The sequence below is a fragment of the Metopolophium dirhodum genome, chromosome 1 (genome assembly GCF_019925205.1).
Source record: "Metopolophium dirhodum isolate CAU chromosome 1, ASM1992520v1, whole genome shotgun sequence".
Taxonomy (NCBI): domain Eukaryota; kingdom Metazoa; phylum Arthropoda; class Insecta; order Hemiptera; family Aphididae; genus Metopolophium; species Metopolophium dirhodum.
Window position 1 is genome coordinate 83,381,423 of NC_083560.1, and position 18,535 is coordinate 83,399,957.

An 18,535-nucleotide genomic window follows, 5' to 3' on the forward strand; every position below is an offset into this window, starting at 1 on the left:
TAGTGTTCTTAATGACTTAATGTAAGGAAATTACAAGGAAAAAAAATGGCAAGGATTTTTTGTAAATTTTTATTTTAACACATTCAACAATTAATTAAAAATAATTTACTTAATATTAATCAGTAATCATATATTTATTTCATATTCAAATAATCGTATTATGTGATATTTGATAATATGTATATTATATATACAAGTATAATAAATTATTATAAGATAATAATATGTGGCAGACCAGCCACGGGCCGTCGCCAGTCGCCACCGTCACCGATATCAACGCGGCGGAGACGACGCCCGCATGTCCGTGCGTATAATAATACATTTTCCTACACATTAGAAAAAGAAATATAAAAATAGCTAAAAATAGCTTAAATAATAAATATTATTATTATCTAAAAACAAAAATCAACCACAAATATTATGTCAGTTGTACGAACAAGTCATAACTACATATAACTACTTGTAGAATTTAAAATAAAATGTATTGAATATATATATGTTTTATCATTTATTAGGTATTTAAATGTGCACATACCTAGGTTTAGGTATTTTTGTTCCATAATAATTTGTTTGCAACTGATCCCCCCCCATACAAAAGTTATGTATACGCCACTGTACACGTGTAATCGCGAACTCTAATGCTGATAGATATTTAGTAAGTATTATTTGGTAATTTTAGTCAGTCATTCATTAATGTTAAAATTAGTACCATGTGTAGTTTATTATTACAACTTGTACAACTAAAATGTAATCAGATTCTTACAAATGTGTGGATACCACCAGCTACATTTACCTTTCCAATACTTGATTGTAATGCTAAAAGAGGTTTAAAATTCCAACACCATTGGCTGAATACTTATAACTGGCTGGCATATTCAGAAAAGTACCAAGGTGCTTTTTGCAAATATTGTGTTGCTTATTCAAGAATTGGTGGTGTTGGTGGTCAAAAACTAGGAACTCTTGTACTGGAGGCTTTTACTAACTACAAAAAAGCTACTGAAGTATGTATATTTACAAACAAATTTATTAAAAATGTTATTTATAATTTTTTCAATATTTTGATAGGTGTTTAAGAAACATGGAAATTTGGAATACCATAAAACCGCATTACTTAAATCTGATAACTTTTTAAATGTTTATGTAAATAAGAGTTCTTCAATTATAAATCGTATTGATAGTGAAAGGTACCTATATCAAATTAATATGTATACTTTTAATTGAATGCCAGTGTATAAATAAATATATAAGATATATCATATTTAAACTACATTTTTTAATTTAATTTTTAGAACAAAACAGATTGAAGAAAATCGAAAACGTTATACAGTTTGTAATTAAATAGTGCTTTTTAAAAAATCAGCCATATCCCCCCCCCCCCCCCCCCCCCCATGACAAAATCATTTGATCGCGACTGGTATCCGTACCGTCCGGTCCGTGTCCGACGTTTTTACATTGTATAGGGCTTAAATTTATGGCTTAAATTTAATGTTATTGTTTACACTTGTCCGTTCCGTGCCCGTTCCGTATCCGTCTCGTCCGATTCTATTTGTTCAAAACTATGTTTTGTCGGATGGCACTGATACGGAGACGTATTTTCGGTACATGTAAGTACAAGTCAATACTTGTTCGATCAGGTCTGATAAAAAATATAGTGCCCCAAAATCATATGAACTTTACCGACTCTAGTTTACAAACAGTTGTAACAAACGCAACGGTTGTTCATACCAACAGTCCTCAAAATTTGTATTTTGTTTCAACAACGAAAATGAACAACGAAAAGTTAATCGAATCTGTGAGAGAGCATGAAGTGCTCTACGATTTGTCTCATTCTAAATATGTTGACAGCATATACAAAGATACTATTTGGAAAGCTATCGGAAAAGATCTCCAACAAGAACGTAATATATTTTAAAACAATATCATTAAAAAAAAGTATATATTATGGAGTACCTAGTATAATTACATAGTACTAACATGATTTATATATTATATATTGTATATTATAATATTTATATTTATACATTTTTATTATTTATACATTATTTATACCTACCAAGTTGGTAGTACCGACGTAAAACCACGAACATTTTAAAAACGAAAAACTACAATTATAACCAATGTGTATTGTGTACTGTAAAGTATATCATACTTTTTTTTTTTTCAGGTTTAACCGACGGCGCCGCGGGAATTGCTTTCGCATTACTTCCGCGAAAAGTATATCATACTATATTGTAGGTATATCACGGTAAATGAAGAAAAAATTACGTATTTTTTTTATTTATGCAACTTATAATATGCGTATTATATGTAACATATAATACTATAATAGGTATGGTTAGTTATAATAAAAATGATGTACATAGGTAAGTATAGACTCAATAAGTGAACAAATTATTTTTTTTTTCTTAACATTTCTTAGATTTAGAGGTATATTGTATATATTATTATGAACAATTTTTTAATTAGTTTATTAAATATTATATAATAATATGTAATAACTTAAAACTAAAATTATCTAAAACCTAAAATGTAAAAAATATTTTACTTTTTTTACTAAGAAATTTCATTTTGACACCTTATCATTTTGCCACGGTACAGAATCAGCTGGTGAATTAAAAAAATCTTTATATAATTCCCTTACTTCAAAAGCTGCTTGACGAGCACTGCCACCTTGCATAGGTATATTTTGTAGTTCACTGCTTATAGTAGGAGGATAATGTAAGAAACTTGTAGCACGACAGTCACGTCTAATAAAATTATGAAGAACGCATGTTGCTAAAATAATAAAATCTGCATTTTCTGGCTTAGATTGGATTCTCCGATTGAAAGACGAAATTTTTGCGACAAAATTCCAAAATTGTTTTCCACAACTCTGCGAGGTCTACATAAACGATAATTGTAAATTTTTTTATCAAATCAATCCAATTGTTTTTCAGGATACGGTCTTAATAAATAGGTTTTGAGAGGGAACGCTTCATCTCCAACTATAACAAACGGCGCTTAGGTGTTAGTTCCTGGAAGTGTTTTAGATTCTGGAATTTTCAGTGAGTTATTTTCCAAGGCTTTTCCTAAATTTGAGTGAGCTAATATGCCTCCATCACTATTTTTCCCATATGAGCCTACATCAACCGCTATGAAATTATTATGTGCGTCAACCAAAGCAAGTAAAACAATCGAAAATGTTTTTTTATAATTATAGTAATTGGAACCACTATTTGGAGGAGCTTGAATAGTGACATGCTTCCCATCAATCGCCCCTAAGCAATTTGGTAAATTCCACAACATCCAAAAATCTTGAGCTATTTGTTCCCACCGATCTTCAGTTGGAGGTGGCATGACTTCAGGCATTAATCGATGTATTATAGCTCTACACGTCTCAATAACTATCTGATAAACAGTAGAATTGCCTGATCGATAACTAAAAGAAATAGTTTTGAACGAATCTCCGGTTGGCAAAAATCTGAAATAAAATATTAATTCATATAATGCATGCTCTGTCTTAACTTACTGTCTAGTTAATACTACAGCTATAATTTAGAGCACATATATTATTTATAAATTGTTGTTAAATTTTTTTTTTATATTCTAATAAGATAGAGGTAAATATAATAATTTTCCATAATGTGTGTTTTAAAAACAGGCATTTTCTATACATGATAAAATTTTTAAACAATTTCAAATCTTTTCAAATTATTTATTAATTATTTATTCAATTTTCAATGTTTTTTTGTTTTTTTTTTTATACATGACAATAATATTTTATTCGTTGGGTAAAAAAGCTTGAAAATTTAAAGGTTACTAATAAGTTAATATAATAGCAGTTTGAAAATATTTAAAATACATAGGCACGAATTTTATTTATAAAATATCCAAGACTGGAAACTCGTCCCCGGTCAGAAACGTTTTGTTGCATTTCAGCAGCATGTTTTTTCAAAGTGTTCATGACCCTCATTTTCGATAAAATAGCTCCGCCATACACTAAATACTAGCTCAAAAGTATTTTTGTATAAAAGTATTTGATTTTAAAATACAAGTACGTCCAAGACAGTAGGTATTTAAAATACTTTCCAAATACTTAAACCAAAAAGTATTCTAAATACATTTGCTCAAATACTTTACAACACTGCACTATACATACAAGTATAATATTTTGTTTGAGTAATCGTATTATATTAATCATATTATGTTTGAGTAAATGCATAAGCATACTTGTCAATTTATGAATTTTCATTTTATATATAGGTATCTAATTATTGCATTATGTTATTTTTATATACCTAGGTCAAGTTTGTAAAACTAGATGGAACAATATAAGAGACAATTTTCGTAAGTCAATGACGATAAATATAACAAAAAGTGGTCAGGCAGCACATAAAATAAAAAAATACAAATATCAAGACCAGCTTGAGTTTTTAAAACCACATCTCCAAAAAGGGACACGATGAGCAATTTAGAAAACGATGATTCTGATCACGAAGTTGGACACGATGTATCTGATGAAATCGCAAAACAAAGTAATGAAGTTAACAAAAATATAGAATATGAAGAAGAAGAACCATGATCTCCCCCGGAAACAAATAAGCCACTTAAAAAACGAAAATTAAATATTCCAGAAACAGCTTCATCTACTTTGATGAAGTATTTAATTGAAAAAAAAATGAGAGCAAAAAAGACACATTACCAACCGTTTTACAACCACATCCTGTTGATGCTTTTTTAGCTAGTATTTCTCCGTCTCTGAAATCGTTTTCACCATATAATTTAAATTTAGCAAAGACTAAATTTTTTTCCATTGTCCAAGAGCTTGAAATGAACATGATTTTGGAACAACAAAGGCAAACATCTTATACTACGATCAATTCACCACCACAACACATGCAGTATTCCCAACAACAACCACTTTCAGAGTATAATAACTTATCTGTAGATACCCATACACAAAATCATCCATATACTTCTACGCCTATTCGAAATACACCCACGGGACAACAAACATACAAAAACATAGACACACAATCTGTTCAATTGCCATTTTCTCCTTCCCCTGCAGTATCTACAAACCAGGACATGCATTCAGGACCAATTCATAATGTCGGACAAACAAATGGCTCAAGAGTTGCTGCCTACTATGAAACATTTAGTGCAATTAAAAATAAGCAAATAATTAAAACTTACAGCTTATAAGAATGAACAAAGTATGTTTATGATTACCTAATTATAATTTTTTTAATAATTTATTTCTCGTGTAATATATAAAATAATATTTACCAAAGTATGGTTGAAAAATACAAATGTTTTGTTTTATTTGTTATTTTAAATTTTAAAATGTATGGTGTGTTTGATTGAAGTTTAAAAAAAATTATATTATATACATCTTATAAAACATATTTTTAAAATGTGCAATACCTTTCTGTAAAATTTATATTATACTATTTTATGAAATACTATTTTAGTAGGTATATATATAGGTACAGATTATAATATTTTTTTAAATCATATTTACAAATTGAGCAGTTTTAATTTTTCAGTATTAAAAATAAAAATATAAAAAATATAAATTTTACGTGTAACACAGACTATAATATATTAATAGGTTAGTAAAATATTATAATAGGTAGGTATAATATATAATAATGATCGTTTGGGTACCTTAGAGTTACTGCAAGTCTTTCCATGGGAGATATCGCCAGCCTCCAATGAGTGTCTTGTCTTTTTATATCATCTTGAATTTTTAATAATAAAATATCAAAACTATATTTCGACATCCGAAAGTACTCAAAAAACTTGGTTTCGTGATCTACTAATTCATTGTATAGTGTTGTGAATTCTCCTTCAATATTTCTTTTCTTCCACATATCATGAACCCAGGTTCGTTTTCTTTTTTTTACTATTTTTTTTTTTGCTGCTTCATCTTCATCCAGTAGTATTGCAATCATTGCTAAATCTTCGATATAAATATATATATAAATTATCCATCCGTGTCCGTTCCGTGACCGCACCATCCGTTTCCGTATTTTAAAATTTGTCGGAGACAATGTTTTTGGGGATTTCACTGATACGGATATGGAAAATACGGAACAATGTAAACAGCCATCCGATTTGTTTTTGCGACAGTCTGCACTTGGCAAGCTTCAACTGCACATATCCAGTGACTTGCAAGTGACTTATTTAAATTTAAATTTTAAATTTTATCTAAATTTGACAAATTTGTTTTAAATTGCTTACCTATTGTATTATATTATTGTAATTAATTAATTATTATTATATTATATTATAATAATTAATATTATTTAAAAATAATGAATATTTATGAAAAACTCATTGAGATGGTTCGGTCTCACGTGGAGTTATACGATTTATCACATGCCAAGTATATGGACAGTGGATACAAAGATGGTATTTGGCGTAGTATTGGAGATGAAATAAACTTAGCAGGTAACTAAAATTATGATACCAAGGATTGAAAATTAAAAACAAGGTTTTTCATAAGTAGTTAATATTATAACCAAAAAATTTAAAAATGTATTCTTATAAGCTTTTTTTATGGTAGTAACCAAAAATGAAATCACAACTTTTTTTTATAATTGTTGTAAAGGTTAAAGTTTAAATTTTGTCAAAATTCATTAAAATCACGAAAAGCTGTAAACTATTTAAATAGTTAAAAATGTATAAAACATTCAATTTAAATATTTGAGAATCAAAATCGAATACAAAAATAACGAAATTCCTTAATAATTGATAAGTATACATAAAAAATGTTTTTCGCGCCTTACCAACTGTGGTATCACCCGTATTAAGGTACGGCCACACTGCACGCGATTTGCGATGCGAGCGATTTATTTAGCGATTTAGCGATTTTTTCAAAACTACAGAATCGCTATGACATGTCCACATAGAGCGCGTTGTGGGATTTGCGTTTTGCGATAAATCGCATCTATCGCGTCAAAATCAAAATAGTTTGTTTCTTTGCGATTAATCGCTTTGTAATCGTTGTTCAATCACCATATCCGTCCAGTCGGAAAAGTTGGCGTCAGCAATTTTCATGAAAGAACCGATTTGGAACCCTAAACATGGTCAACATAAAAACAGAACCATCATCCAACAGTGTTGGACCGACGAGATGAGAAGTCTCGAGATAAATATTGATGGTATGTATTATATAATACAAAACTAATGAAATAAAAATCAATCATACGCCTAGATACAAGTTTATTAAAATTAAAATTAGATTAGAACTATATTTATATTATATTAGAACCAAAAAGAAATACTATATTATATATTATTATATTATTAATGTTACCTTAAATAGCTTATGTTATTATAAAAATACATGTTTTTTTTTCTAAAAATAACAAATTCTTATGAATTCAGATGGAATAAAATAACAACAAATTATATAGGTACATTCAAATAGTAAAATCAATCATAAAAACGTCTTAAATAATGAAGCTAATTTCGTAACTATAAATAACCTTAGGCCCGTATTTTCTGTATATTTTCGTCTTTGAAAATTTAAATGTTTGAATAAATTTTGTTAAATAGTGAATGTGGTTGGAAAATTATTCATACTATCAAGATATTATACACAAATATATCGATGTCTGTATGAAGTTCTATATCATTATTTATTATTAGAATATTGTAATTTATTATTATTTATTATTTATAAATTATTATAATATGTGAGTAGTTTAATTATTAATTATTATTAACTAATTCATAAACCATCAATGGGTGTGAGTTTAGAATGTGTATATTAGTACATTAAATATAGTCCAATTTCCAGGGAACTGAACCATATTGACTACTAAAATAATCTGCAAAAACCTCTCTAGTATGTCTGGCGACTGAGCTGAATGTATTATTTCGTCTCTTATCAGGGTTATAAATATGTTTTTCATTTGGAATATTTTGCATAGGTTGTTTATTGTGTGTCAATACTATGTTGTGTAATACACATATAGCTTGTGTGATTGTAATAGCATTTTCAAGGTTAGTTTCAATAGCCTTATTTAATATTCTCCATTTTGATGTTAGAATACCAAAACTGTTTTCCACTGTGCGCCTGGCGCGAGAAAGTCGATAATTAAATATCTTTTTTTTTAAATTGTTGACGAGTTGCTTTCCGGGATACGGACGTGACATATTAACCAATAGCGGAAATCCTTCATCGCCTATAAATGTATACAGTACATGGGAGTTTGTATTAGGAAGTACTTTGTCATTTGGAATGTCCAATTCTTTATTTTGTAGTTTTTTGAAAAATTCTGAACATCTTAGAACTCCACCGTCACTTTCTCGTCCATATGCGCCAATATCAACCATTACAAATTTATAAATTTAAAATATCAGTAATTGCTAGTAAATGAATTGAAAAAAAAGATGCTATTTCAATTTTTTTTATCTATTAATTTTATTAAAGCTAATACATTGTATTATTCTAAACAATATTTTATGATCTACTATATGTATTGTTGTACTATGTTTATTTAAAAAACTTAAAAATATATGGTAGGTACCTATATTCACTTTATTTGAGGTATAATTACGTTTTCTTAATTTTTCAATAAAAACAGTTATTTAACTTTTGATGTATGTTTGTTGTTAAAAATAATAACAACTTACCTTGTCGTAAGAAAAAGTCTTTGCTCTGGAGATATAGGTTTTCGGAAATTAGTATCCAATTTTTGTATTCTTTCTCGAATAGCATCGAGTATCAAATTGAAGGTGTTTTCGTCCATACGACAGTATTCAAAAAATTTAACCGGGTGCTTTTGGAGTTTATTAAAAAGAGTGTGAAATTCACCTTCGGTTTCTCGATGTTTATTTATTTCATGCACCCATAATCGTTGTTTAAATAAGTCAACTTTAGCTTCTAATGAAGCACAACTTTCAGATAAAAGTATTTTACGTATACGATTCGATTTGTATGAAGTCATCTCGACGACTGGTGACAAACAACTAGTGATTATATGTAACAACCTACTTTGATATAGCAATAAAAACGCGGGAGTGGCCACACCAAAGGCTGGGAACACACGGGCGTTATTTTACCGCGCGACATTTTTACCGCACCGTAAAATTACGGCGCGTTTTGTTAAAATACACTAAAACGAATAGAGCACATCACACGAATGTCGCGCCGTAAAAATACCGCGCGATATTTCGAAAACAGTCGCGTGCACCATGACTTTACCGCACGTTAAAAATAACGCACGATCAGAAATCCCAGTCAAAATGCATTATAATGATAGGTGGAGAACACACACGCAGTAATAAAACGCGCGACTGATTATTATTTTATTTCAATATTCGTTCAATTTTCTATTAGTAGTCATTAGTATTCACAAGTACCAACAGTTAACATGTCGTCAGAGCACTCAGAAGATGAGTCTGAAATCAACTTAAATTTGATATCTGAAATTGATGTTGAACAGAATAGTCAGTTAGACACAGAACTAGACATAGAGCTTTTAATTTCGTTTATTGAAAATAAGCCTGTTTTATGGGACAAGACGTTAGACAAGTTTTCAGACCGCAATGAAAAACGAAAAGCTTGGAGAGAAGTGTTCGGTTTGATAAAACCAGGATTTGAACATCTTCAATTTAAGGACCAAAAATTGATAGGTAGGTATACAAAATACACTATTAAATCAGTATTAATGTTAAAATAATATAAATAAATATGTTTTCCTTTCTTGTATATTTTGTCAATATCAATTATTGAAATTATGAAAGTATTGATTTTACAATTTATTATTATATGTGTGGTTATTTTAAATTATTAATTTTTTTTGAGTGTATGCACGATTACTAGTTGAAATAATACTTATAAATCTTAAACTTTGAGAGTGGTTTCTTGGTTTTCACATAAGCTGGTATTATAAAAATACATAAGCATTATTTCCTTTATAAGAGTTAAAAGTTCAAATATTTCCGAAATTGCGAAAATTTACAAGCTATTTTGTTGTTGAAAATTCATAAAAATTTGGTTTTTGAATTGTTGAAATATATATAGCTACAAATATAAATATAAATTTTATAATAGTTTTTACTAATCAAGTAGGTACAAATTATGGATATATTATTTTTAACTTAGTTTATTATAATTTATTAAATATAAAGAAATATTAAATATATATTATGGGTTCATTAGTGTTTAGTACCAATGTATTACAGTATTACAAATATTTGTTTAAAATTATAATCCGATATTTTGGAATTTATTATTTAGAATATTTTACATAGTTCTGTATTTGGTCCTACTTATTATGTTGCCATGGAACTGCTCCTTCTGAAGAAAAATAATCAGCATATACATTCCTCATATCAATAGCTGTTCTCCCTCCACGATCAGCAATTACTGGGTCTATTTCTTCGAAACCTTCCACTGTAAGGGAATCTTTAAAATCGATTCCATTTCTTTCACGTACAAAATTGTGCAAAACACAACATGCGTTAGTGATATTTACTGCCAACCGAGTACTAACATTCAATGGCCGATGAAAAATTCTCCATTTGTTGGACAGTATTCCGAAAGCACATTCCACGTACCTACGTGCACGGGATAAACGATAATTAAATATACGTTTTTTACTTGTCGAGTTTCTTCCCCCATAAGGACGTAGCATATGTTCAGAAAGACCAAATGCTTCATCACCAACAAATACGTAATTTGCAATAATATTAGTATTTTGTATTGGACATGCTTCAGAGATATTCAATTCATTTCTTGTTAACAGATTCCAAAAAGTAGAATTCTTAAAAATTGTTGAATCTGAGTCCTTCCCATAAGACCCGACATCGATGTATAAAAATTTATAATTTGCATCAACAACCGCTAATAGCACTATTGAAAAATAATGTTTGTAATTAAAATGTTGACTTCCTGTTCCTGTTGGTTTTATAATTCTAATATGTTTCCCATCAACGAGGGAAATTGGCACGCTGCTCGAACAATTCAGCTTTATTTTTCCATAGCTGTTCTGTCAAAGATGGCATTTCAATGTGAGCTAATTCCTCCCAAACTGCAATACATACTTCTCTTACAATATTCCCTATAGTTGAAGCTCCTAGTTTGAACGAGTAGTGCAAATCTATAAATGTACACCCTGTTCCTAAGTATCTGTAATAATAAAAACATTAATAAGTTTTGCAAAAAATGGCTTTTTTAAATTTTGAGAGGAGCGATGAATGTATTGATTTTATAATGATATGTGTGTTGAAGGCCAGATAGATTGCAAGGCTGTAATTAAAAAATTATAAAGTATATTTTATAATAAATTAAAATTTTAGATAATATTAATTTTATTAAAATTATAGGAAGTAAACCTATAGGTAATTGAAAAAAAGTATTATTTTAAATACCCACTTAAGTATATTTAATTTGAAAAAAAAAATAGTTACAGAATTTTATTCATTTATATAACTAAATTAAAATTATCAAGTATTTTATTAATTAAAAAATTTTAAATTGAATAAATTCAAAAAAAATAAATTCATAAATTTTCATTTATTAAAATATTAATAAATATTCATGTAGAATTATTAGTTGAAGTTATTGCTAATACAGAATTTTGATTTAAACCAAAAATTGAATTTATTCAAATTAAAAAATTAAAGTCATTATAAAATTAAATTAAATTTTCAAGTATTTTTAGCTGCAATTTAAAAAATTTTATCGATAATAACAAAAATAAAATCGAAATTTTCGTGTAATTATAAATAAACCAAAAAATTTGAAATATAAAAATTGAAAATTTAATAGTGTATAAAAAACGGTAATATAAATGTTCGGTAAAAATTTCATGTATATACGGTTATAAGTTTTTTAGTTTAATCAAATTTTGATTTTGCGTAAAAATGCTCGTTTTTTATTTTTTTTGTTTTTTTTTCCTGACACATTTGAAAACTATTGAAAATCTTAATATATGACCTCCTTACACCAACTACTATCAATTTAACCTAAACTTATTAAACAATATCCTAGGAGTCTTCTATTAAATTTTCAAGCTTTTTTACCCAACAAATAAAATTTTATTGATATTTATAGAAAAAAAAAACTAAAATAATTGAAAACTGACAATGTCTGTTAACAGCTCAAAAAGAGTCAAATTATTTTTTAAAAATTTATAGTGTATAGAAAATGCTAATATAAACATTCAGTCAAAATTTCATGTACGGTCATTTGTTTTAGAGTAGCACCAAAAACCAAAATAATTTTCTCAAAAACAGATTTTGCGTAAAAGATCCCGTTTTTCCTTAATTTTTCTTTTGTTTTTCACGTCGCTTTTGAAAACTGGGAAATTTTTACTTTTGACCCTCCAAAGTACCAACTAGATTCACTTTCCTATCAGAAAAGTTACTGTTAAAGAAAATCCAAGCACTTTTACTGTCCTAAAGGTGATGACACACAAAAAAAAATAAAAAAAAAAATTAATAAAAAAATAAATAAAAAAAACACACATCATTGTAAAATCAATACATATATCGCTTTGCTCAGAATCTAAAAATAATTTAGTTGACTAATAATTCAATTTATCTATAAAGTCATTAGGCCAAGGAAAAAAGGTAAAACATATTTAAAAAAAAAAAAAAAAGTATTTGAAAGTATTTGAAAGTATCTGTAAATACTTTTTAAAAGTATTTGTATTTGTACTTAAATACTTTTTTTTCAAGTATTCAAATATGTATTTTAAATACTTTTGAAAAAAAGTATCTGTATCTGTACTTGAATACTTTTTAAAAGTATCTTTTACAAGACTGCTTATCGTGTACATTCACAACAACAAATTTAAAAAAAAACACACATCATTATAAAATCAATATATTCATCACTCCGTCCATAATAATTAGAAATTAATATTATTACTATAATATTATAATCTTTTAGGAGAAAACATTGAAAAAAAATGGAAACCCATCAAAGACGCATACTTTAGGACACTAAAAGAAAATAAGCCAAAATCAGGCGATGGGATGACAAAAAAGAGAAAAAAAAATTATATTTACCACGATCAAATGCAGTTTCTGACAAAAACCATAATACCCAGAGAAACAATAAGCTCTATACCCAAGCAGCATTCCGAAGAAAACGTCGAACTTCAACCATCTACTTCAAAAATTAATTTACCAGCAGCCGAAATACAAAATAATGAAGAATTTAAAAAAAAACAAAAGAAAAAATCCAGGAATGTTGAAGACACATTTATAGAGTATCTTGAAGAAGTCACTAAAAAAAAGAAGGATGAATGCAACCCTGTAGTAAAAGACGAACATGAAAATTTTTTTGATTCAATGCTCCCAGTCGTTAGGCAATTTTCTGTTGACCAAACGTTGGCATTTAGGGCAGAAATGATTAACGTCATTCAAAAAATTAAACGTGGCACAATTTATTCCACAGATCAATTTCAACAGCCTCAATATGAACAATTTCCTAATAATTATTACCGTTTGTATCATGGTATACCACATGGAACTACTTCACCTGCTATGTCACAGATGTCGAATAGCAGTTCAATATCGACATTGCCACCTCAAGTTCAATATGAGTCAAATATAAATGAACATACCTTAAATAATATTACATTTCCTTAACTATATTAATATCACAATTTATAAAAAACTGTTTGTAGTGAGTAAAAGTTATTTTATATTTTTTTTTCAAATTAAGAAAGATTGTTTTTTGGTTTTATTATCTGTAGTTAAGATAAAATACTTATGGGCTACGATTAAGAATAATCAAAAATAAACGAAGAAATATCCAGATTTTATTAAAAAGTGCTTTAATGCTTACCTTAATGTCACTGCTAACTTTTCAGCTGGAGTAATACTCTTTCTCATGTTAGTATCGATTCCTAAAAGTCGTGTTCCTAGATAGACAGTTAGTAGCTCATCAAATGCCGATACGCTCATCCAAAAATAATTAAAAAACTTCACTGGATCTCTTCTGATATTTTCAAAAATTAAATTCAACGCACCTTCGGAAGGACGTGTACTATTTAAAGGATGTACCCACATCTTTCTATTAATTTTTTTTTATTTTTAATAAAAAATTGGTAACCCAAAAACAAAATAATATTTTCATCTGCCATGGTGTTGTCTAGTTGAAACATCGACACATACTAAATAGCTAACGTATGTTTAATGAAATAAATAAATATAGTTATCGTGAATATCGTAGGCACCTAAATAAACGTGCCGTAAATAAACGCTCGTGTGTTGGTATAGAATTAAAACGCACGGTAAATTATTTTTATGCGGTAAACATGTCGCGCCGTAAAATAACGCCCGTGTTCCCACCCAAAATCGTAAAAATCGCTGGACAATATCGCTCGTATCGCAAATCGCGTGCAGTGTGGCCAATACGCGGTAAACCAACTATACGCCTTACCCTCGTATTCTCTAGTTAATGACATTCTCTAAAGTTAATTAGAATGGCACTGTTAACTCGTTGAGGTACGATGGTATGCGTTTGTCAATTCTTAGTTCGTTCCTATCTAATTGAAATGACTCAAAGATTACATATACCTTGGCACTATTCAGTTTAATAAAACTTCATTGACACATAGTACGTATATCCCGGCGCTGTTCCTATAAAAGGTAAGAACGTAAGAATGACTAAAATAATGTTTAACTCGGGTTTTCAGGTCAGAAACACTTTTATTGTATTAAAACAAACATAAATAAAACACTTGGCAAATTCAGATCGCCTAGCCCGTACTACGATCGGCGTTTCACACGCACGTCGTAGCTACGTCCTCGCCGAATCACTTAGCGACAACGGGAGCCGTGCCTGCGCGTACGGCGGTGTTATATAGAAAATATTATCGTCGCCTCAGCACATATTGCTTCGCTGGCCTGACCTATGTCAATAATTTACAATTTGAAATATTCCCACCTATATTACATATATATTAAATAATATTATTTTGAAGACTGTCTACAATATACGACACCAACAAAATATATTTGAAGTTCAAATTCGTTCTCATGGCAATATAATATATCGAAAAATTTCAATTTATAAATTAATTATAGAATCCGCTCAGAATCATTTTTAAATATTGTATTTTTTCATCAATGGCTTTTTTTTTACCCTTAGGATTTTGATGGAATCAATGTTAGATACTATTTCGAATACCTAATTTCGAAGATAACATTTTTTCATACAATGATACAATTTTGTTCAAATTATTGGTTATAGAAAATAAATAATAGCCCTATGTGGCATGAATGCAGACTTGGGTATAGTATTCCGAATACTTTTTAAATACTTTTTTTTGTAAGTATTCAATACGGTATTTTGAATACTTTTTACAAGTATTCTGAGTACAGTATTCGGAATACTTTTTTTCTTATATAGGTATACTTGTATATATTACTAATTATTACTTATTAATTATATTAATTTGAATATTGCTAATAGTTAGCCAGATGGGCGTGTATTATCAAGATTTAAATAATGCTCATTTTTAAACACAGAATTGAAAAAAATATTTTCGCTATTGAAATCTAAATCTACTAAAAAAAAGTATTCGAAAAATATTTGGAATACTTTTTGTGAAGTATTTTGAATACTTAGGAATATTATTATCATAAAGTATTCTACCCAAGTCTGCATGAATGTTTTATTATTCCATGCACGGAATGTATTTTATAACGTAAATATAGTTAATTATAATAATAATATGTATTACATTCAAAATTCAATAAATCAAGTTTAATGCCATGTGTTTTTTTTTTCAAAACAAATCATATAAATTCAAATATAAATACAATTGAATTAATAATATAGGTATATTATTTTAAATAATATTATTAGTTAAATAATTATTGTATACTATTTTAAATTAGTTTATTATATAGTTAATAATATCAAAGTATATAAATACACTTAATTAAATTTTTTCATTTTGCCACGGCACTGAACCAGCTGAGGAATTAAAAAAATGTTTGTATAGTTCTCGAGTTGCAAATGCTGCTCGCCCAGCACCACTTCCTTGCATAGGTATATCATTCAAAGTTATGTTTGAAGTTAGATCATTCACATTTTGAAAATTTTCAGTGACACTATTATTATATTTTTTTATGAAATTATGAAGAACACATGTTGATAAAATAATTTAATCCACATTTTCTGGCTTCGATTGTATCCTCCTGTTATAAACACGAAATTTTTGTGCTAAAATCCCAAAGCAATTTTCCACTACTCTACGAGTTCTACAAAGACGATAATTGTAGATTCGTTTTAACGAGTCATCTAGTTGCTTCCCTGGATATGGTCGCATAAAGTACGTTTTCAGGCGTAACGTATGGAGCAGAAATGGTGGTTCCAGGTAAAAATTCATCTTTTGGAATATTTAACGAACCATTTTCTAACGATTTTCCCAAGTTAGAGTGTGCCAATATTCCGCCATCACTGTTTTTTCCATAAGCGCCCACGTCTACGTTCTAATGAACATTTGCATGCTTTTGAAATAGAAATACCAGTATCAAATATGTTTCATTTACCAGGATTCATTAATATCTCCCATACCAAACACTTTGAATGTAACTCCAGATGGAGTAAGATATGTGACAGTTCGAGACCCATTATAATCTGTTTTGAAATTTCACTTGAATGATATATTTATATCTATGTAATTTATTTATTTATTTTATGGTTTAATATACATATTCAATGTTTGATACACATGTATGAATGAATAATAGGTATATATTATGTAAAATCTTTATAATACGTTTTTTGACTTTGTAATTTTTCTACAGTATTATTAAAAGAGTACCTATGTATTTTAAATATAACCGGGTATTAATTGTTTTAATTGTAATTAATAAGTAACAATAATTTGTATAATATACATTATAATAAATTGTAAACATTTTTTTGTTTATTAAAATAAAATGCCTAGTTGTAATAAATAAGACCTATTTATTAATTGTTGATTGTGATATAATATAATATGTATTGTGTATTATACATAGGTACATATTATGTACAGTCGAGTCGCGATAACTCGAACCTCGATAACTCGAAAAACTTGACAACTAGATTTTTTTTTTATTCCCTTTGAAATTCTCATAACACTCAATGTATTATAAGTCTTGTTAACTCGAATATAAAATTGTAATGAATAGCTTAGTCGAAGCATATGATTTATATCTGTGATATATGGGTATCTGGGTATTTCGTAATAATTTGTTTTATCTACTTTAAGATAAAATGAGTAGATATAGAAACTGATTATTAGCGCATTCACAATAACAGTAAGTATGTATGTATGGTTAATAATGTTATGTATTTTTTTTTTTTTTTCTCTCTCTTTAACACATAACATGTTGTAACACTATTATACATTATATATCCCAATGGCCTTGCTGCCGAGGGTTTTGTTTTCTTAATAAAAAAAAAAAAAAATAATGTTATTGACAGTGTTGTATCGATCGTGTCGATCGTGCTACAATCGATGAAAATGTTGAAGTCACTGGACTATTAACTGATAACGAAATCATGGGTATCAATATATCAAACAGTGATTCTGAAAATGATGAGCCTGAAAGAACTTAAGATATGATAACGGCGAACCAAGCAATATCATCACTACACACCGTTAGGCAGTTTATTGAATCCGTCGCAGGTGTGGATACTTCTATATTCGAAGCCATAGGAAAATTAGAAGATTTTGTCAATAAACAGCCGAAAACCCAAAAATGAATTACAAATTATTTTTCTACTGTATCTAATAAATAATACATATGTACATATACTTATAATCTATTTTAGTTATGTTATACAACGTTTATTTACATATATTTATCATACATTTTTATAATTTTTATATTTTATTATATTTCATTACATAACTCGACATTTTGATTTAATTTTGATAAATTCGAGTTATATATCTCGAATAATACGTATCTCGAAGTGTATTTTTATCCCCCTTCAACTTCGAGTTATCGCTACTCGACTGTATTAATGTTTTGTATTTATGACATAAAAAGTTTGCTTCCATTACAAATTATTTTGTACAAGCATCTCAATAAATTTAGAAATGTTAACAAAACAAAAATGTTAAGCTTACCTACTAGAATAGTTCAGTACTAACAAACAAGGCAAAGTATCAGTAACAAAATGATTTGCTGTAGATGAATTGTAATGTGTACATAAAACAAAATGTATATTAATCGTTACAAACTTTTTCTGTTATCTCAACAAAATAGTAGGATGCTATTCTGTAGTATTAAATACATGTTTTGTATATATAACGGAATGAATTCAGTCACCTATACATAATTTTAGTTGTCAATACCGAATCAAGAATAGTACTGATAACAACATAATATGGTTCATCTAACGATTTACAGTCAACAAAATTTCATAGTTATTGTTACCATATTTTGGTTCCAATAACTAAACTTTTTTTCAGTGCATCTGTAATTACATGACCTAGAAATAAACATTCCCGCTGTAAAAAGCTACATTTATCTGGTTCTATATTTAGATTATGAATACGTAATCGTTCAAATA

The 18,535-nt window shown here is 28.2% G+C and overlaps 3 protein-coding genes across 3 annotated transcripts; all 3 read right to left on the reverse strand.

The window, feature by feature from the left end:
- Positions 1-3,000: 3,000 nt before the first annotated feature.
- Positions 3,001-5,936, reverse strand: LOC132942443 (uncharacterized). The gene is made up of 2 exons (XM_061010833.1): positions 5,650-5,936; positions 3,001-3,460 (listed from the first exon to the last, which is right to left on the reverse strand). The coding sequence occupies exons 1-2, from the start codon at positions 5,934-5,936 to the stop codon at positions 3,001-3,003; spliced, it is 747 nt and encodes a 248-aa protein (XP_060866816.1).
- Positions 5,937-7,767: 1,831 nt separating this feature from the next.
- Positions 7,768-8,328, reverse strand: LOC132942449 (uncharacterized). Its single transcript, XM_061010846.1, has one exon. The coding sequence runs from the start codon at positions 8,326-8,328 to the stop codon at positions 7,768-7,770; it is 561 nt and encodes a 186-aa protein (XP_060866829.1).
- Positions 8,329-10,265: 1,937 nt separating this feature from the next.
- LOC132942456 (uncharacterized) lies at positions 10,266-13,845 on the reverse strand. Its single transcript, XM_061010857.1, has 3 exons — positions 13,799-13,845; positions 10,935-11,128; positions 10,266-10,852 (listed from the first exon to the last, which is right to left on the reverse strand). The coding sequence occupies exons 1-3, from the start codon at positions 13,843-13,845 to the stop codon at positions 10,266-10,268; spliced, it is 828 nt and encodes a 275-aa protein (XP_060866840.1).
- Between the last annotated feature and the right edge of the window lie 4,690 nt (positions 13,846-18,535).